General features: G+C 37.1%; 1 protein-coding gene across 6 annotated transcripts in view; it reads left to right on the top strand.

The window, feature by feature from the left end:
- SERAC1 (serine active site containing 1) overlaps positions 1 to 21,976 on the top strand; it is a 60,274-nt gene that overhangs the window by 33,880 nt on the left and 4,418 nt on the right. For all 6 annotated transcript variants that reach the window (XM_081295472.1, XM_081295469.1, XM_081295471.1 and 3 more), the window contains 7 exons: positions 4,876 to 4,989; positions 7,093 to 7,255; positions 11,341 to 11,491; positions 12,848 to 12,989; positions 14,098 to 14,192; positions 15,936 to 16,033; positions 17,114 to 17,296. In XM_081295472.1, coding sequence (XP_081151598.1) covers positions 4,876 to 4,989; positions 7,093 to 7,255; positions 11,341 to 11,491; positions 12,848 to 12,989; positions 14,098 to 14,192; positions 15,936 to 16,033; positions 17,114 to 17,296 — 946 coding nt within the window. The remainder of the gene's footprint in view (positions 1 to 4,875; positions 4,990 to 7,092; positions 7,256 to 11,340; positions 11,492 to 12,847; positions 12,990 to 14,097; positions 14,193 to 15,935; positions 16,034 to 17,113; positions 17,297 to 21,976) is intronic.

Raw genomic sequence — 21,976 nt, 5'->3', positions numbered from 1 at the left:
CCCTGTGTTTCTGGGAATTGAACTCAGGACCGTGGACATGCTAGGATGTGTTGATAAATCTTTAAAACATACATACTCTCACACACACACACGCACACACACACACACACACACACACACACACCCTTATGGTGGCTGGAGGTATAACTCAGTGGTAGAGTACTTGCCTTGCAGGCTCATTGGCCTGGGTTGATCCCTAGCACCCCCCCAAAAAAAATCCCGTCCCCCCCAAATCTTCCAATCCAATATTTACTATTATCTCTGTCAGAGAAGAGAATGGCTTTCAATGAGCTAGTCTCTTCACAATTACTTAATTGAATAAGTGTGAATTTTTTGACCTGCAAGTAAGTAATCTTGGAAAAAAACATATACTATATTGGAGAAGAAGGCATGAATAAAAATTATAAAGTGGCCCAAAATTCCTTTGAACATTTAGTTGGTTTGCTGAGACATGAACATTATGAACTATCTCAAAATGTAGAATTTTTAAAAAATTGTTTCTTTTCAGTTGTACTTGACAGTAAAATGCATTTTGATAATATACAAGCATGGAATATAACTTATTCTAATTAGGACACCATTCTGTGAGTGTACACGATGGTAGGATTCACTTAGGTGTTTTCATATCTGTACATAGGAAAATTGTTAGATTTATTTTACTGTCTTTCCTATTCCTATCCTCCTCTCTCCACATTCCATTGTGTATATATACCACATTTCCTTTATCCATTTATCTGTTGAAGGACACCTAGGTTGGCTCCATAGCTTCGCTATTGTGAAAATACAGAATCTTAAAGATTTTTTTTTCTTTCTTTTTTGGTACTGGGGATTGAACTCAGGGATACTCAACCACTGAGCCACATTCCCAGCCCTATTTTGTATTTTATTTAGAGATAGGGTCTTACTGAGTACCTCAGCACCTTGCCATTGCTGAAGCTAGCTTTGAGCTCATGACCTTCCTGCTTCCCCAAGCCACTGGGATTATAGGCGTGCGCCACTGCACCCAGCCAAAGATATTATTTTCTATAGAACACATTGGATTTTATGTATGTATTTGTTTTGAGGTGGGGGAGTGGTTTTGGGAATTGAACCTAAGGGTGCTGTACCACTGAACAACACCCCCAGCCGTTTTTTTTTTTTTTTTTTTTAATTATTTTATTGTTGGTTGTTCAAAACATTACATAGTTCTTATTATACCATATTTCACAGATTGATTCAAGTGGGTTATGAACTCCCATTTTTACCCCGTATACAGATTGCTGTGTCACATCAGTTACATTTCCATTGATTTACAAATTGCCTTTCTAGTGATTGATGTATTCTGCTGTCTATCCCATTCTCCACTGTCCCCTCACCCCTCCCCTCCCCTCCCCTCCCCTACTCTCTCTCCATCCCCTCTACTATAAATCGTTTCTTCCACTTATATAATTTTTCTCCTACTCCTCCTTTCCTCTTATATGTAATTGTGTATAACCCTGAGGCTCACCTTCCAGTTCCATGCAATTTCCCTTAACTCTCACTTTCCCTCCCGCCTATCATCCCTGTTTAATGTTATTCTTCTTCTCCAGCTCTTCATCTCTACCCTGTCCTTGGTTACTCCCCTTATATCAAAGAAGACATTTGACATTTGTTTTTTAAGGATTGGCTAGCTTCACTTAGCATAATCTGCTCTAATGCCATCCATTTCCCTCCAAATTCTATGATTTTGTCATTTCTTATTGCAGAGTAATACTCCATTGTGTATAAATGCCACATTTTTTTAATCCATTCATCTATTGAAGGGCTTCTAGGTTGGTTCCACAATCTTGCTATCGTGAATTGTGCTGCTATGAACATCGATATAGCAGTGTCCCTGTAGCATGCTCTTGTTAGGTCTTTAGGGAATAGACCGAGGAGGGGAATAGCTGGGTCAAATGGTGGTTCCATTCCCAACTTTCCAAGAAATCTCCATACTGCTTTCCAAATTGGCTGCACCATTTTGCAGTCCCACCAACAATGAACAAGTGTACCCATTTCCCCGCATCCTCGCCAGCACTTGTTGTTGTTGGATTTCTTAATGGCTGCCAATCTTACTGGAGTGAGATGGTATCTTAGGGTGGTTTTGATTTGCATTTCTCTGACTGCTAGAGATGGTGAGCATTTTTTCATGTACTTGTTGATTGATTGTATGTCCTCCTCTGAGAAGTGTCTGTTCAGGTCCTTGGCCCATTTGTTGATTGGGTTATTTGTTATCTTATTATCTAATTTTTTGAGTTCTTTGTATACTCTGGATATTAGGGCAATGAAAGATCACATTGACAAGGAACTACAGAAACAAATCCAGGAAGTAAAAGATCAATTTCACAGGGAGCTAGAAGTAATAAAGAACAAACAAATAGAAATCCTAGAAATGCAGGAAGCAATAAACCAACTTAAAACCTCAATTGACAATACTACCAGCAGAATAGATCACGTAGAAGATAGAACATCAGACAATGAAGACAAAGTATTTCAACTTGAGAAGAACATAGACAGTTCAGCAAGACTGCTAAGAAACCATGAGCAGAACATCCAAGAGATATGGGATAACATTAAAAGGCCAAACTTAAGAGTCATTGGGATACAGGAGGGCACAGAGCTCCAAACCAGAGAATTTTAAAAGCGTTTTTATTTTATTTTGAGACATAGTCTCACTAAGTTGCTGAGGCTGGTCTTGAACTTTCCATCCTGTCTCAGCCTGCTGAGTATTCCTGGTGTATGCCACCACATCCAGCTCTATAGGTATTTTTGAAAGGCATTATCTTGTAATTGTCAGCACATGGTCTGTATGCACACAGTTATGATCCTTAGTTCAAGGTGAAGGATTTCAAAAAGAGATTCAGTAAGTCTTCTTTTTATCCCTTCTATCTCTCATACCGTAACCCATCCTCCCACCCTCTCTCTCCCTCCCTCCCTCCCTCCCTCTCCCTCTCTCTCCCTCTCTCTCTCTCTCTCTCTCTCTCACACACACACACACACACACACACACACTTTTACATAAATGGTAACAACACATGGCACACACTGTTCTAAACATACTTTTTCCTATATAGGGTTTTCTTGGAGATTGGTATATATCAATATGTGAAGATACTCAAAATTTTTATACCTAAAACTGCACCATAATTTATTTAACTGAACCCCTGTTGATGGATATTGGATGGTTTCAGTCTTTTTTAAAAATTTTTTTTAGTTGTAAATGGACATGATACCTTTATTTATTTATTTATTTTTGGTGCTGAGGATCAAACCCAGTGCCTCACACGTGCCAGGCAAGTGCTCTACCACTGAGCCCCAGCCCAGCCTAGTTTCAGTCTTTTGTTCTTCTGAACAGGGCCTCAGGGAAAAAGCTTTGTTTCTCTCATTTTGTCCATGTGTATTTGGTCAGGATAAATGGTTAAAAGGCATGGGCACTTGTCATTTTGATGGCTGATGTCCAGTTGTTCTCTCAAGTTATGCCATTGATATTATCAGCAGCAGGGTGATAGGGGTGCCTTCCCCTCCAGAACCTTACCTATCTGGTGGATGAAAATGTTTCTCAGTATCTTTTCAGTTGGTGTGCCTGTGGTGACCAATGTTGAACATTGTTTCATATTTTAAAGGCATTGTATTTCTTTTCCTATTAGCATTCTGTTTGATCCTTGGACTATTTCCATGCCATGTGTTGGTCTTTTTCACACTGATTACAGGAGAGTGTTGCATATTAGAACAGTCCTTGATCTGTGGTAAGATTGAAAATTTTCCTTTAATTTTTTTTCTCTATGTTTTAATATCTACTAGGAATAATGCTCAGTACTCTTCTGTTTCGTAATTATCCTAATTATTTTTCCATATGAACTTGAATTTGAACTTGGGAAGAATTAAAACATCAATGACCATTATCATCATAGTCATTATTTTTAATTTGCCTGATAATGCTTTTACTTTTTAAAAAATTTTATTATTAAATTTTCAGTAGATTTGTTAGCATGTCCTGGACAATAAAATATTCTATGAATTACTGGGTTCTGAAATAGATAACACTAGAACTTTATGATCAGTCCTGAGCCTTTCTTACTTGATAAAGAATTAGTAACACAACCACATCAATGTTTATAGCAGATCAATTCACAATAGCTAAACTGTGGAAGCAACCTAGATGCCCTTCAATAAATGAATGGATAAAGAAACTGTGGTATATATACACAATGAAATATTACTCAGCATTAAAAGAGAATGGAATTATGGCATTTGCAGGTAAATGGATGGAGTTGGAGAATATCATGCTAAGTGAAGTAAGCCAATCCCCAAAAACCAAACGCCAAATGTTCTCTCTTATAAGTGGATGCTGATCCATAAAGGGGGTGGGGTGGGGAGGGGGGAGCATGGGAAAAATGGAGGAACTTTGATTGAACAAAGGAGAGGAAAGGTTGGGGAGGGGCATGGGGGCAGGAAAAATAGTAGAATGAAATGGACATCATTACCCTAAGTACATGTATGACTGGACATATGGTGTGAGGCTACATCTTGTACAACCAGAGAAATGAAAAGTTGTGCTACAATTGTATACAATTGTATACAATGAATCAAAGTTCATTCTGCTGCGTATATACCTAATTAAAATAAATAAATTAATCTAAAAGAATTAATTGCTAATCTTCACATTTTCCGATCAAAGGACAAAGAGGAAAGAATGGGAAAGGATGCAAAAATTGTTCTCTTCTGGGATAATTCCCTGTGTTTGCTATTCTAATAAGCAACATTGAGTTCTTTACATGTTAGAATTTTCTAATACTGAATATAGTTCAGAGATTTATTTTTGTTAATCAAAAAATATTGGTCACATTTTAGTAAAAATTTCAATTATCTTAATTTCAGGGTGGTTTATGGTGTTTTGGAGGAAATGGACTTCCTTATGCTGAAAGTTTTGGAGAAGTTCCTTCAGCTACAGTGGAAATGTTCTGTTTAGAAGCTATAGTAAAACATTCAGAGGTAACTTGCATTTTCAAAATGTGGTTTACTTTTTATGGTTACATTGAAAAAAATTTGTAGATTAGTTCATCGAAGGGAAATAATCTTCCTTTATTCTAAAAGGTTAAAATTTTTTTCATTTGTTTTATACTTCTTATTTTCCTATTCTAATTTAGAATTAATAACCATAATTTTTTTTTAGAGAGAGAGAGAGAGAGAGAATTTTAATATTTATTTTTTAGTTTTTGGCGGACACAACATCTTTGTATGTGGTGCTGAGGATCGAACCCGGGCCGCACGCATGCCAGGCGAGCGCGCTACCGCTTGAGCCACATCCCCAGCCCAATAACCATAATTTAATACCAGTTCATGAATGTAATTTTTTTGCTAGGTATTTCTAAAGATTTTTAATTGTGTATAAAGCAAGCAACCCATTGTCTAAATGTGGCATTTGCCTTTGATTATGTGTCTTCTATTGCCATTCTCTGATTTTTCACACATATCACCATATAATTTCCATTAGAATATCTGTCAGAGACTTGGAATATGGGGGGGGGAAGGAACTCTTAGATGATCATACATGTGAATTATAACTGTAGCATATATCAATGATTTTTTAAAAGATTTTAATTTGTTTTAGTTGCATATGGACACAATACCTTTATTTTATTTATTTATTTTTATGTGGTGCTGAGGATCAAACCCAGTGCCCCACAGGTGCTGGCAAGTGTTCCACCACTGAGCCACAACCCCAGCCCATATATCAATGATTTAAAAACTTTTTGGCTTTATGGAACCTTTCTGTCATGATCACAGTTTTTGTTATTTTGTTTTCTATTTCTGATAAGGAATATTTTTATGTTCCCAGGCTGGTCTTTTAACTTGTAAGCTCAAACAATCCTCCTGCCTCAACCTCCCAAATAGTGGGGCCTACAGGCATGATTATGGTTAAATTTAATTTAATTTTTAAAGAAGCTTTTTTTTTATTTTTAGAGCTTTATGGTTATACATAATCGTTGGTTTCGTAAAAATATGAAATGAGCTGGATGCGGTGGCACATGCTTGTAATCCCAGTGTCTTAGGAGGCTGAGGCAGAAGGATCATGAGTTCAAAGCTAGCCTCAGCAATGGCGAGGTACTAAGCAACTCAGTGAGACTCTGTCTCTAAATAAAATACAAAATGGGGCTGGGGATGTGGCTCAGTGGTCGAGTGCCCCTGAGTTCAATCCCTGATACTGATACCAAAAAAAAAAAAAAAAAAAGAATGCTTCATGAATTTGCATGTCTTTCTTGCTCACGGGCCATGCTAATCTTCTCTCTGTGGTTCCAATTTCAGTGTTTATTTTCCCAAAGTGAGCACTGGTGGTTTAATTTTTAAAAGAATAAAGCAACAAACATGTAATGTTCTTGTTGACTATAATGATGTGGTCAGGTCTGTTACTTTACCTATATATACACATTTCCTTTGGTTTTCTTTCTCTTTTATCTCTTTTATCCATTAAAGTTTCAAGTCCCTTTATTTTTACATGACTCCTCCCCCTCCTCTGTTTTGATACTAGACACTGATCCAGGGGTGCTTCACCACTAGGCTAAATTGCCAGTCTTTATTTATTCATTTATTTTATTTTGAGTCAGGATCTTGCTAAGTTGCTGAGGGTCTCTTTTAAGTTGCTGAGGCTGAACTCCAGCTTGTGATCCTTCTACCTCAGCTTCCCAAATTGCTGGGATTATAGGCACATTCCACCACGTCAGGCTACTTGATCTTTCTCTGTAAACATGTTTTCAACTCCTGAGTTTTGGGATAGCTCCATTGCTGTGGGCATTTTGGAGAGTAGTGTTACAAACAAGAGCTAAGCATAATAACTGTAAGAATATTAGAATTTTAAATTTTTTTAATTAAAAAAATGAGAATTTTAGATGCCCTGGTGAGATGTGCTTTGTTGGGAGTGTTTCAGTGATTTTGAGGTAGTAAGCAGGTCAGAAGAATAAGCAGATCAGAAGTTTGAGTAGTCTCTCTGCCACTTTGTCCTGGAGTAGGAGCCACCTGGCTCTGTCATTTTGCTGTGTCATCTTGTATAATGAATTGTGCAACATAGAGTAACCTTTCATTAATTTCCTATGCTAGATATCCACACATTGTGATAAAATCGAAGCCAGTGGAGGCTTGCAGCTGCTTCAGAGGCTGTACCAACTTCACAGGGACTGCCCGAAAGTGCAGAGAAATATAATGCGGATCATTGGAAACATGGCTTTGAATGAGCATCTTTTTTCTACTATTGTCCACTCAGGTAATGTCAGTATTATATGCTGAGTATTTTTTTTTTTTTTTTTAGAGAGAGAGAGAGAGAGAATTTTTTAATATTTATTTTTTAGTTCTCGGCGGACACAACATCTTTGTTTGTATGTGGTGCTGAGGATTGAACCCGGGCCACAGGCATGCCAGGCGAGAGCCACATCCCCAGCCCCTGAGTATTTTTTGTCCAGTCCTTGGTGCTCCCATTACCTCCTCTTGTGGTACATTACTTTTTCAAGAGACTTTATGAGTCCTTAGAACATGTTATTTTGGTAAGGACAAGGAATTTCTTGAGATTGCAGATAATCCACCTCTAAGGTAATCAATGTACACAGTCACAGAAGAGCAGGTTTGCTATGGTGACTGTTTAATTGTTTATGTAATTTTTAATATGACTTGGTTAACCAAGAGGAATAATCAAACCAAAAGGAGGCCACTGTAGTGTAGAAAATTAGTGTATTTTCCCTCTGGCAAATAATAACCCATCCACGGGGAGCTAACTTAAGACCAGGAAAATATACTGCTCCTCGTAATTTCTGCCTGAGTCAGCCTTCAACTTGACCAGAAGATGATGATTTTCCAGGTCTAGCTGTCCTCTCTGTGTGCTTTTCAGCATTTGGCATTCTACAGGAGGGAGAGCCCTTCTTTCCCTCTCCTTCCTCCCTCCCTCCCCATCAGTTGGGCACAGGGATTCCTTTTTTTATGTTGGGGTTTGAACCAAGGAATGCTTTACCACTGAGCTATAACCCAGCATTTTTTTTTTTTTTTTTTTAATTTTGAACCAGGGTTTTGCTAAATTTCTAAGACTGGTTTCAAATTTGTAGTCCTTCTCCCTCAGCCTCCCTAGTATTTGGAATGACAGGTGTGCACCACTGCCTCTGGCTATTGTGAGATTTTTTTTTTTTTTTTTTTGTGGTGCTAAGGATTGAACCAGAGCCTTGTGCATGCGAGGCAAGCACTCTACCAACTAAGCTACATCCCCAGCCCTATTGTGAGATTCTTGACACTGTAATTTACATTCTCTGCTAAAGTATGTAATAGACTTTGTGATAATTGTTATTATTTGTAATAGTTGTCTTAGTTCATTTTCTGCTACTATGATAGAATACCTGAGGCTAGGAAATTTATAAAGAACAGAAATTTATTTCTCACGGTTCTGGAGACAGAAAGTCGAAGATCAAGGTGCTGGCATTTGGTGTCTGGTGAGGGCCTTCTTGCTTCATCCTTACACAATAGAAGGTGAAAAGGGAAGGCTGCAAGGCAGTCTAACATGGCATGAAGACCTTTTTTTAAAGGCCTTAATCCCATTTGTGAGTTTATTTGAAGGATGCATATACCATTTGGCCTAATAATAATGCTTCTTGGACCCATTCCTGTCTAAAAACCCATGGATGTTCTTAAACATTTTGTATAAGAATATTTATTGGAGTTTTTTGTATGGTGTGGAAAAACTAAAAATAACCTGAATGTCTGCCACTGGGAACAACGGTTACATAATCAACAGTACTCACACTGAATGCTGTAGTTACAAAGAATAAAGTTTATGTATGTGCAGAGCATGCCAGGACATTGCTGAAGTACCAATACAGCCACAGAACAGGAGGGATAGTATGATTTCATGTATGTAAAATAATGCATCAAGAGAGAGTGACATTGGTGATTCAGATGGACATCATTACTCCAGGTACATGTCCGATTGCATGAATGGTGTGACCCTACTCTGGGTACAACCAGAGAAGTAAAAAAATTGTGCCTCATTTGTGTATAATGAATCAAAGCATTCTGCTATCATGTATAACTGATTAGAACAAATAAATACACTTTTAAAAACTCAAAAACATTTTAATACATTTTTCAGAATAAAATCATACAACTTTTATATCTTTCATTACAAACAAAGGATGACATTGTATGTGTATAAGTTACAGGCATATGATTGCTTTTGGGGGGGGGTACTAGGAATTGAACCCAGGGGCATTTAATCACTGAGCCACATTCCCAGACTTTTTTATTTTTTTATTTTTGAGACAGGACCTTGCTAAATTGTTGAGGCTAGCTTTGAATTTGCAATTGTCCTGCCTCAGCCTCCCAAGCTTCTGGGATTACAGGCCACTGTGCCTGGCATATCATTGCAATTTTTGAAAAGTTTAGAAGGGTGTCCACCAAAGTCTTAACCTTGGTTACTTTGAGGATATAAATGGAATTGGGAAATAATGAGAGTTACTTAATAACTGCATTAAAGCAGAACTTTCATCATTGAATACTCCTTTTAATTCTTTCTTTTTTTTGAGGGGTGGTGGTGCTGGGGATTGAACCTAGGGCCTTGCATATGCTAGGCAAATACTCTACCACTGAGCCTAGGGCCTTGCATATGCTAGGCAAATACTCTACCACTGAGCCACATCCCCTATTTATTTACTTATTTATTTTTACATTTAATGTATTCAGTGTTATGTAGTTTAAAAACTAAATTTTCGAGAAAAAATTTCTAAGGGGCAGTTGATATTTTATAAGAGTGTCTCTGGCACTGTGACTGAGAAGTGCCATAGAAAAGACATGAGCCATACTTCTTGTATAATTCTTGTGACTCCATTAAAAATAAAGCCATATTTTATACATTCCAATAATATAATCTTATGTCTCTATACATAGAATTTTAAAACAGATATTCTGTTATCAATTTTTTGGCAGATTTTTGAAGAGGAATTTTCTGACATTATAAATTTGAATACTGTTAAAGACTTATAGGATCTCAAACTACTTTTGAATTATTAAATGCCATCTTCTCCTCATCCGTCATCACACTAATTCTCAACACTGTTGTCATGGAGAGTGGGAACAGGAAATAGAACAATTGTCAGCTAGTGAGCGGCACTGGCCTGCTCAAAGGCCCAGGATTTCACAGACATAAGCTAAAGCCTTCCTCCAGCTCTGCGATGCAAAGTAATGTGACTGAGGTTCCACAGCACGTAAGCCAAGAGCAGAGATTTAAGCCCAAGTCTTTTTGATCTCAGGGACCATGTTCTTCTTTACCTTACATGTATAAATAATATATAAATGGGTTCTCATTATCAGTACTTAGAAAACTGATATATTAGAAACATTAAACCTACCTTTTGCACACAGCCTTCTTTTACTCCACCTCTCTTCTAAGAGGTTACTACTGTTCATGACTTTGGTATACTGTATCTTTGCAGATCTTCGTATGTTTTTGTGTGTATGTGTGTGTATACATGTACATGAAGGTTTATTTTTTAATTTTTTGGTGGTGCTGGGGTTGGAACCAAGGTCCTCAGTAATGCTAGGCAGAAAAAATACTCTATCTCTGAGCTACACTCACAGCCCCTATGGAGTTAAAAATAAAACAAACAAACAAACAAAAAAACTAAATGTAGTCATGGTGTACAGAGTGCTTGCTGTCCATGCCTTTTCTGTTTGCCTCTGTGTGTGTGTGTGTGTGTGTGTGTGTGGTACTACGGTTTCAACCCAAGAGTATTCTGTACTGAAGTACATCCCCAGCCATTTTTATTTTTTATTTTGAGGAAAGGTGTTGCTTAATTTTCCAGGCTAGACTTGAACTTGGGGTCCTCCTGCCTCCATCTCATGAGTTGCTTGGATTACAGGCATGTGTCACCATGTCCTGATTCTGTTTTGCCTCCTTTTAAAAAATCAGTTTTTCTTCCAAACTCTAGATTTTACAAGATTTACATAACAAATTCATTAATAGTTTCCTAGTTGTATGAAAACCTGTTAATATTGTTGCTGATGACAATGAAATAAGTAATATTTACCAACTGAATTTTAGTAATTCTTACTAAAAGAAAAAACACCATGGTATTTTGTCCCCTTTTCGTAATCATCATTTGTTGCAATTTTCTACACAGAAAAAATGGCTATCGCATCTCTCGTTCCTTCTTTTAAATCCCTCAAAGGATCTGTGGTTGGGGTTGTCTGTGGACTCAGAGGCTCTTAGGGCAGAATGGAGCTGGAGTGGTTGGGATGGATACCAGGGTGGAGACCTCTCCTTCCAGTCTGAGATGGACTTGCCTCAGTATTTAGGAGGTCTGTTCTTTTCACCAGGCTGGGTTTCCATAATGGCAGAAGCCTTGAAATCTCCCCACATTATGGAGTCCTCACACGCTGCCAGAACTCTGGCTAACCTAGACAGAGAAACTGTACAAGAGAGATACCAGGATGGCGTGTACGTGCTCCATCCCCAGTACCGGACGAGGTGAGCAAGCAGAACAGTTGCTTTATCCCCTTTGGTAACATAAAGTCAGAGGGCTTAAATTTTAAATTCTACATAATTTAGATAAGTTAAATACTTTATAAGTAAGTCAAATACTACAGTTACTAAAGCTGTTTGTTCATAATAACCTCAGAGGAGTTGAAGGTTGTCTAAAAGCACAAAAACTATTATTTTCACAAAGGGCTTACCTTCAGTGAGGTGTTCACCTGTTAGAATGTGTGGCACTTACACTTTGGAATGTCATTTCAAGCCATTTTCATTTAGATATGAGTTAATAACTGATTTGAATTGGAGAAGTCAGTCTGAATAGGAAGGACATTAGACGTTATTGGAGAATCTGGGCCTGGAATTCCAGGGTCTGGAGAAAGTTTGTGCTAGGTATCAAAACATGTGTGGAAAGAGTAAGTCATAATAAATTTGACTCCTTGTATTCCTTAAGTTATTGCTGGTCACTATTGCCCATTATATCCTTGCTGAGACAATAAGTATAGAAAGGATTGCAATGAAAAAAGTACATGTCTTGGATTTTCATAGGGTGCTTTGAAAAAAAAAAACTCAGAAAATAGCTCCAAATTTTTAAATTTAAAAAATGGATTGCCAGGTTAATTCCAATTTGCAGATAACATGATAATATATTTTGTGTATATGTTATATAATTGTGTATGTACTATAAATATTTTTCAACTAACATACCATCTATAATTTTAATATTTTAATATAGCCAAAGAAAATATCTTTGCTCTCCTTCTGATAACATTTATTTATTTTCCTTTATAAAATTTTGAAATCTCTTTAATGTATACTTAAAAAAATTTTTTTTGGTTATAGATGGACACAATATCTTTATTTTATTTATTTATTATTATTATTTGTTTTATGTGGTGCCAGGTATCAAACCCAGTGCCTCATGCAAGCTAAGCAAGTGGTCTACCACTGAGCCGCAACCCCAGCTCATGACTTATAAATGTAATTTATTTATTTATTATTATTATTTTTAAAAATGTAATACATTTTTTCAATCTTTATTTTATTTTTATGTGGTGCTGAGAATTGAACCCAGTGCCTCATGCATGCTAGGCGAGTGCGCTACCACTTGAGCCACGTCCCCAGCCCCCATAAATATGATTTATAAGACAGCATATTCTCTGTTTTTGCCAAAACTCCTAGGATTCATTCCTCAGCAACTCTGTACTTATAAAACTTGATATAATGAAAATTTATTTTATGTCATGTGAAGCTGTTGAAGCACCATCCACAGAGAATGCTGTGTCATTTCTTACCATAGCAATAATACATTTATTCTGCTTTTTTTTTTTTTTTAACTCTCTCCCCTCTTAGTCAGCCCATTAAAGCTGATGTCCTTTTTATTCATGGCCTTATGGGAGCAGCATTCAAGACCTGGCGCCAGCAGGACAGTGAACGGATTCTGATTGAAAAGGCTTTGGAAGATGAAGACAGGTACACCACATGCTGGCCCAAGGTAAAGAAGTCGCAGCTCTGTCCCCACACTAAAGCATGCTCTGTTTCCACATTGGTGTGACTGGTTTCCTTTTCTCTCTCTCTCTCTCTCTCTCTCTCTATGTACACATACACATACATACATACATACATACATATACACATATATATATTTTAGTTGTAGATGGACACAATACCTTTATTTTTATGTGGTGCTAAGGATTGAACCCAGTGCCTTCCACATGCAAGGCGAGCGCTCTACCACTGACCTGCAATTCCAGCCCTCCTTTTCTCTTTTTATTGGGATATTTTTCCCATGCAGATCTTCTTTCCCTTAAGGATACCTGTAGACTATTACATTAACAGCTGGACTTGTGACCTAAGTTGTGTAATTTCTGTTTAGGATGCAGTCTGAGGCTCTGAAGGAATATTCCATACATAAAATACAGGCAAGAACAAAATAATTCAATTTCACTGAAGCATAATATGAAAATTAATAAAACCATAATTGTATTTGTAGTAGCCAATTTTTTTATCTTAATAATTATAAAACTAGAAATAGTAAGTAACTCTATTTTGCATTTCTTTGATATTATTCCTTCCAAAGAGCCTCAGTTCCACTAGGAATGATCTCCATGTATGTGTGGGTCATTTCCAGGGCTTTGCTCCACTGCTTCTCACTCACTTAGCAAGTAGAAAGAATGTTTTGCTCTCTCTGATGACACTGAAGTCTGGAGATGACCATCAATCCAGGATCTCCAGTGACTATCATTTGTATTTTTGAATTCTTAGGTCCAAATGCTCACCGTTGGGCTATACAGTCTTTCTACTAAATCCTTTTGAAAGCCAGTTGGATCTAGACTTCAAAAACAAGCCTAGCTTTTGGCTGTAGCAGATTTAAATTGAGCATAATCTGCAACAGCGCCCTTCATTGGCCTTATACTATAAATATGGATACCATTTTGTGACCAGAGATATAAAAGATAAAGATAGTCACCTTCAAACTTTATTCAAATGTCATCTTTAATTACTCCATTGTGAGAGTCCTCTAATGATAAATTTCAATTGCTAGGAAGTAACCGAGTGTTGGAAATGCAGGCATTTTCTTATGTACCTTTCTGTTTACTTAGACGTGGTTGGCAAGAGACTGTCCTGCTCTCCGAATTATATCTGTGGAGTATGACACCACCCTCAGTGACTGGAGAGCTGGGTGCCCTGCAGAAAGGTAACTTCGTGGGGGACGTTTAGACTGGAAGGGTGGGGAAGGGCTCAGGCTACAAGTGGGTCCTTTGGGATGGGAAGTGATTTTTCTTTTGATGACACAGCAGGGCAGGATTTTTTCTCTTTTTTCTTTCTTTCCTTTTTTTTCTTTTTCTTTTCTTTTTCTTTTTTTTTTTTTTTTTTTTTTTGTGGTGCTGGAGATTAAACCTATGTGCTCTACCACATGCCTAACCAGGATTTTCTTATGAAAACTAACCTTTTTCTTTTCTTTTGGAAGGAATTATCTATAAACAAACAGTAAAGTAGAAGGCTAAGGTGTATTATCAATGTTGGGCTCCTAACCTGGTTCATTTACAACTTGTACAATAGTGAAGGACCATGGTGGATTCCATAGCAAAACCTCCATTCCATTTATTTTTTTATTTTTTAAAGAGAGAGTGAGAGAGAGGGGGACAGAGAGAGAGAATTTTAACATTTATTTATTCTTAGTTCTCGGCAGACACAACATCTTCGTTTGTATGTGGTGCTGAGGATCGAACCCGGGCGGCACGCACGCTAGGCGAGCGCGCTACCGCTTGGGCCACATCGCCAGCCCCCCTCCATTCCTTTTAGAAGTAAAAGTGATATTCTTTTGCTTTGTGTTCACAATTATACCAGCTAGAGGAAGCACAGAAAAAGATGTGAGCCATTTTGGCTCCTGTGTACCATTTATGCCCCATAGGCCAGTTGAGTTCATAGGAAGGAGCACTAGGTTCCTGGGTTATGGGACCTGGATTGTAGCCTGATCCTACCTTTGATATGCTGTGCTTTCTCAGGCAAGTCACTTAGCATGTCTGGGAAGCTTTGTTTACAGATTGAGAGAGCGGTCTAACCAGTGTTATCAAACTGTGCTTTGTGAATGGACCCCATGTAAGTGCCCAAGAAGGGAGGGAGGCAAGTGAGCAGGACCCAGGTTTCCCTCCTGTTTTCCCTGGAGGGGCTCTGGGGGAACCTTTGCTTTGAATAAAGGTGTCTACAGATAAGAAACTATCAGACTGGATAGTTTTGAAGTTATCTTTTTGTTTAAACATTACTTATTTTGAATTCTCTGAAACAGTTTCCTAGCATTTCTAAATAATTAAAATGATGAAAACTTAATATTTAAAGGAAAAAAATTGGGGAGCGATACTGGGGATTGAACTCAGAGGTGGTTCTACCACCAGGCTACATCTTCAGTCCTTCTTATTTTTTATTTTGAGATAGGGTCTTGCTAAGTTGCCAAGGCTAGCTTGAACTTGCAGTCCTTCTGCCTCAGCTTCCCCAATCACTGGAATTATAGGCATGAACTACCATGCCTAGCTTGAAAGCTTCAATTTGTGGCATAAATACAAGTAGAATTGAAACTCAGAAAAGAGAACCAAATCTCTAGGGACACTTTCATTATTGGGCTATGGAATGGGAAGGGACACATATCCTAAGTGCTGGGGGCAGCCAGGTTTGACCTGGAAAAATTAGATGCTTAAAGTGATGTTCACCTAGTGTATGAATGACCTCTCTGGGCTTAAATAATCCTAATTATGCTAATAAGTTTGAAGAAGAAAGTAAGCAATATCAGAAGTGGAGCAGAGAGAGAGAAGTATTCCTCACTCTTCAGGGCAGTAGCATGTAGCATTCATTCAACAGACAAAAGTTCTCAGCTTAAAAATTAGATAGCAAGATTCAGGGGATAGAGGCCTCCTGTCATGCCTCCTGTTTTCGTTTTGTTCAGAAAGACCATTGCATTCAGAAGCAACGAACTCCTTTCGAAGCTCAGAGCTGCTGGTGTTGGGGATAGGCCAATGATTTGGATTTCACATAGCATGGGAGGTAAGGATGATTTCATCTTCACAGAGTGACCATTGTGAGGTTGTCACCATTGCAGCTAGGCTAAATTCCTGTATCTCTCTGCTGTACTTACCAGTGGCCCCTTTCTCCCCAGGTTAATGTCTTTGGCTATGGCTTGGAGTTTTAAAATTAGCACTCTCCTTCCATGCTATTCGTTTTCCCAGAAGGTGGCAACTAGTAACAAAACATACAAGAGGGCATGGGGGTAACTACCTGAAACTTCCATGTCTTGGGAGTAAGTAAACATTACACCCAGGGATGCTGACAAGTTGGGCTTACATAGCTAGCTTTCCTGGCTTCCCAGGGACTCCCCTTCTTCTTCCCTGCGCTTCCTCACCATTACGGACTCCATCGTTGCTTTAATGTTCAGAGGTGTGCTCCTGGCCCCTGTGTCCCTGCAGCTGTGCTTTGGGGCCTAGTGCTGCTTCTCTAGTCACATGTGCACCTCCTCCCACCCACTATCCCCCATCCAGCTCTCAGTTTTCATCATCTGCCTTTCAGAGAGGAGCTTTCTGCAACCCCTGACCTAGTTTATCTGATGAAATGCTCAAAATAGCTGATCCTGAGCTGGGCCTTTTTGCTGAGAGAGAGGTCCAGATAGCCTTTGGTGTCCCTCAGAGACCCACTGCCACCAGCTTTGAGATCCCACAGCAGCTTTTCCCAAGCTCGGTGGGACCATGACTGTGTATTAGTATCTTCCTGGGTGTAGGCTGCCCTAGCAGAAGGGAGGCCAGTTGTGCAGCAGTGGGTGCCCAGCTCAGACAGTGCCTCACCCACCCTCCTGTGGGACAGCGGATCCTGTGATGGGAGGATCTGTCCTGCAAAGTAGGCTCTTACCTATTTGTAGTCTGTACTACAAATTCTAGAGAATCAGGAGTATTAATATTTAAGGTATTTAAGGCCCTGTTTCTTGTACTATAGAAAATTGTTCAAACTTTCTTTTTTAAAAGAATACACCTCTCTTTCTGTATTTGTTCTGCCTCCCCTTCTTCTTTTTTTAAAGAATAACAGAGGGAAGGAAAATAGCTTACACTTATTTTTTTCTTTCTTCTCTGTGGCCAGGTCTTCTTGTCAAAAAGATGCTGTTGGAAGCCTCTCAGAAGCCAGAGATGAGTCCTATTATAAGCAATACCAGAGGAATAATTTTTTACAGTGTTCCTCATCATGGATCACATTTGGCTGAATATTCTGTTAATATTCGCTATCTTCTCTTTCCCTCTTTGGAAGTCAAAGAACTCAGCAAGGGTAATGCTTTCTGTTGAGCAGGAACTTGGGATTGTATTAACATGATACAGGAGGAAGGAAAAAAAAAAGTTTCTTCGTTGACTGTATTATCTCATTTGATTGTTTGTATATATTGTCTTTAGGCTGTCGATGGAAAATTTTAGCTTGGACTTGATTTTTCTTTTATACCTTCTCTTTTTGTTCTTATGCCATTATTTACTCAAATGTAGCCATAAATTTAATATTATTATAAGTACTTAAATTAGAAAAATTATATAATGCTTTGCTTTAAGTATTATTCCAAATTATTAGTAAATTGCTTTTCCCCATGAATTTGGAATATCATCAACTGTTAAAGTATAAATGAACTTTTGGGATTTTTACATATGGATTATAAAGCGCTCTATTTGTTTTGATTAATAAGCACTTTTTTTTTTTTTTTGTATCAGGGATTGATCTCAGGGGCACTTGGCCACTGAACCACATCCCCAGCCCTATTTTGTATCTTATTTAGAGACAGGGTCTCACTGAGTTGCTTAGAGCCTCACTTTTGCTGATATTGGCTTTGAACTCATGATCCTCCTGCCTCAGCCTCCTGAGCTGCTGGGATTACAGGTTTGGTGATGGCCATTCTGGCTGGAGTGAGGTGCTCTCTCACTGTGCTTTTTTTTTTTTTTTTTTTTTTTTTTTTTTTTTGGGCGGCAGTGGTATGTGTGTGTGGGGTGTTTACCAGGGATTGAACTCAGGGGCACTAGACCACTGGGCCACATCCCCAGCCGTATTTTGTATTTTATTTAGAGACAGGGTCACACTGAGTTGCTTAGTGCCTCGCTTTTGCTGAAGCTAGCTTTGAACTCACGAACTTCCTGCCTCAGACTCCCAAGTGCTGGGATTTCAGGCTGTGGGCCACTTCTCACAGTGCCTTGATCTGTTTCCCTGATGATCATTGAAGTTGAGCATTTTTCATATGGTCTGTTGGCCATTAGTATGTCCTCTTTTGACAAGTGTCTATGTAGGTCTTTTAGCTTATTTTTAAAATGGTTTTGTTTCTTGGTGTTCAGCTTTTAAGTTCCTTACATATTCTGGATATTAATCCTTTGTTGAGTTAATAGTTTTCAAATATTTCCTCCTATTCTGTAGGTTGCCTCTGAAGTCTGTTGATTGTTTCCTTTGCTGAGTTTCTTGGTTTGATATACTCCCATTTGTCTTTTTTTACTTTTGTTGCCTATGCCTTTGGGGTTCTACCTAAAAAATCATTGCCTATGACTTTCTTCATAGAAATTAGAAAGAACAACCCTTAAAGTCATATGGAAGTCTTGAAGGGTTTCCCATTTCTTGTACTCATTTCATAGTTTCAGATTTCACATTTAGGTCTTTGATCCATTTTGAGTTGATTTTTGTGTATGGTGACAGAAAGGGACCTAGTTTCATTCTGTTATGTGAATAGCCAATTTTTCCAGCACCATTTACTGAAGAGACTGTCTTCTCCAGGGTGTGTTTTTGGCAGCATAAGGACATGGATTAATTTCTGGGTTCTTTATTTGGATCCATGCATCTACGTGTCTGTCTTTATGCCAGTACCATGCTGTTTTGGTTACTATAACTTTGTGGTATGTTTTTGAAGTTAGGTATTGTGATGCTTCAGCTTTTTTTGTTTTGTTTTGTTTTGTTTTAGAATTGCTTTGACTATTTTGGGTCTTTCATGTTTCCATAGGACTTTTAGGATTGTTTTTTCTAATTTTTGTGAAGAAAGTTACTGGTATTTTGATGGTAATTACATTTCATCTGTAGATTGCTTTGTGTCATATGGTCATTTTAGTAATATTAGTATTTCCAAAAATGAATGTGGTATATTTTTGATTTTTTGTGTGAGTCCTCTATAATTTTTCAGTGTTTTATAATTTTCATTTTAGAAATCTTTCACTTCTTTGGTTAAATTTATTTCTAAATATTTTATTTTTTGTAGCTATTGTGAATGGAATTGCTTTCTTAATTTCTTTTTCAGCAGGTTCATTATTAGTTTATAAAAATGCTGGGGTTTTTTGTGTGTTGTAGCCTGCAATTTTACTGAATTTCTTTATAAGTTTTAACAGCCTTTTGACAGATAATTTAGGTTTTTCTATGTATAAATACATGAAAATTTTTCTTCCTATTTTGGATTCTCTTTATTTCCTATTCTTGTCTAATTGCTCTTGCTAAGACTTCCAGAACTGTTAAATAACCATGGTGAAAGTGGACACCCTTGTTTTGTACTAGATCTTGGAAGGTATCTTGTCAGTTTTCCCTGTTTAGAATGACATTGACTATAGATTTTTCATATATAGCCTTTAGTATTTTGAGGTATGTTCCTTCTATACTTAATTTTTTGTGAGTTTTTATCATGAAGGGATATTGAATCTTATGTTTTTTTAGTATCTGTGAAATATCGTGTGATTTTTGTCCTTTGATCGGTTGATGCATTATATTTATTGATTTTCATATGTGGAAACATCCGTGAATTACTGGGATGAACCCCACTTGATCAGGGTATATGATCTTTTTGTTATACTTTCAAATTTGGTTTGCTGGTATTTTATTGAGAATTTTTACATCTATGTTCTTCAAGGACATGGGTTTATAGTTTTCTTTTTTTTGTTGTTATTGTTTTATCCATTATGGTTTCAATCTGAAATGTCTTTCAAAAGCTTATGTGTTAAAGGCTTGATCCCCAACGGTAAAGGTAAAGGCTTGATACTGCATATACTATATACTGAAATATATCTTTCTTTCTCTAAGTTGATATCCTTAGGTGTTTTGTCACAGTGATGGAAAGCTGACAGTTATCTTGTCTGAGTAATGCTAACTTCATATAAAGAGTTTGGTAGAGTGCCTTCCATTTCAGTTTTTTGAAATAGTTTAAGAACTGAAATTTGTTTTTCTTTAAATATTTCGTAGAATTCAGCAGTAAAGTCATCAGGCTGTGGACTCTTTTTAGATGAGAAATTTTAAATTACTGCTTCAATCTCATTACTCATTTTCAGTTGGTTTGGCTCTTCTATTTCTTTTTGATTCAGTTTTGGTAGGTTGTATGGGTTTATGAATTTATCCATTTCTTTTAAGTTTTATAAATTTTTAGCATATAATTATTCATAGTAGTTTATTATGATCCTTTATATTTTTGTGGTATCATTTGCAATGCATCTTTTTTTTTAATCTCTGATTTTATTTGGGTCATCTCTCATTCTTTCTTGATTAGTCTAGCTAAAGTAAAAAACAATCATTTTTTGGTTTTTTTTAGTTTTGATTTTATTTGTGCTCTGATATTATTTCTTTCATTGATATGGGATTTAATTTGTTCTTGCTTTTCTAAGTCCTTGGGATGCATTATTAGGTTGAGATCTAATTTTTAACAATGGATGCATATTAACTGCTATAAACTTCCCTCTCAGTACTGCTGTTTTTGCTGTATCCCGTAAATTTTGATGTGTTGATATTTTCTCTCCCCATAGATCTAATCATATTTGCTTTATATATTTGGTGGTCCATGTTGGGTTCTTATATATTTATAATTGTTACATCTTCTTGCTGAACTGATCCTTTTTCAATATGTAACTTTGTCTCTTTATAAAGTCTGCTTTGTCTGAGTATAGCTATTCCAGCTTTTTTTAGTTTCTATTTGCATAATACATCTTAAACACTTTACTTTTAGTCTGCATGAAGTAAGTTTTTGTAGGCAGCATATAGTTGCATCATTTTAAAAAATTTTTATTCATTCACTATCTTTTTATTGGTGAATTTAATTCATTTATATTCAGTGTTATTATTGATAGGTACAAACTTCCTCCTGCCATTTTGGTAACTGTATTGTTTCTTTTGTATACATTTTTTCTTTCTTACCATGCTTATTTATTTTTGTGATTTGGTAGCTTTATTTCATGCAAAGGTTTGAATCTATTCTCTTTTTCTTTTATATCTTTGTTCTTCTAGTAAATTCTGTATATTCTTTTGTCTTCATTGCTGGTGGTTATGGGATTCCCTTAAGTTATTTCTTATAGAGCTGGTCTAGTGGTGATAAATTCTCTGTTTCTGTTATTTGGAAAATACTTCATTTTTGACTTCAATTTTGAAGCATGATTTTTGCTGGGTGAAGTATTCTTGATTGGCAGGTTTTTTTAATTTTAGTATTTTGAATATCATTCTATTCTTTTGCTGCCTTAAGGTTCTGCTGAGAAATCTCCTGTAAATCTAATGAGTATTCTCTTAAATGTGATTTGACATTGTACTGTTGTTTTGGGGATTCTTGTCTTGTATTTTTGACATTTTAACTATAATATGCCTTGGTGAAGATCTATTTTATATGCATCTAGGAGGGGTCCTTTGAGCTTCTAGTATCTGGATGTTGATATCTCTTTGAAGATTTGGAAAGTTTGGGGCCATTTCATGACATGGATTTTCAATGCCTTTCCTTTTTCCTTTAACTTCTAGAATTCTCATAATGCAAATGTTTGTTCACTTAATAGTGTCCCATAATTCTTTTAGGTCTTGTGCATTGTTCTTTTTCTTCCTTCCTTTCCTTTCCTTTTGTCTGACTGGGTTAATCCAAAAGATCAGGCCCCAGGAGCAATTATGATTGGGTGCTGAGGTTTGTAGCACTATTAGCTGCTTTTATGGAGCTGTGAACCCAGATGATATTTTCTCCAGGTCTGAGGGGACAAGCACAAG

The sequence above is a fragment of the Spermophilus citellus genome (genome assembly GCF_964194105.1).
Source record: "Spermophilus citellus genome assembly, chromosome: 5".
In the NCBI taxonomy this organism is placed as follows: Eukaryota; Metazoa; Chordata; class Mammalia; order Rodentia; family Sciuridae; genus Spermophilus; species Spermophilus citellus.
This window is presented reverse-complemented; position numbering and strand designations above follow the sequence as displayed.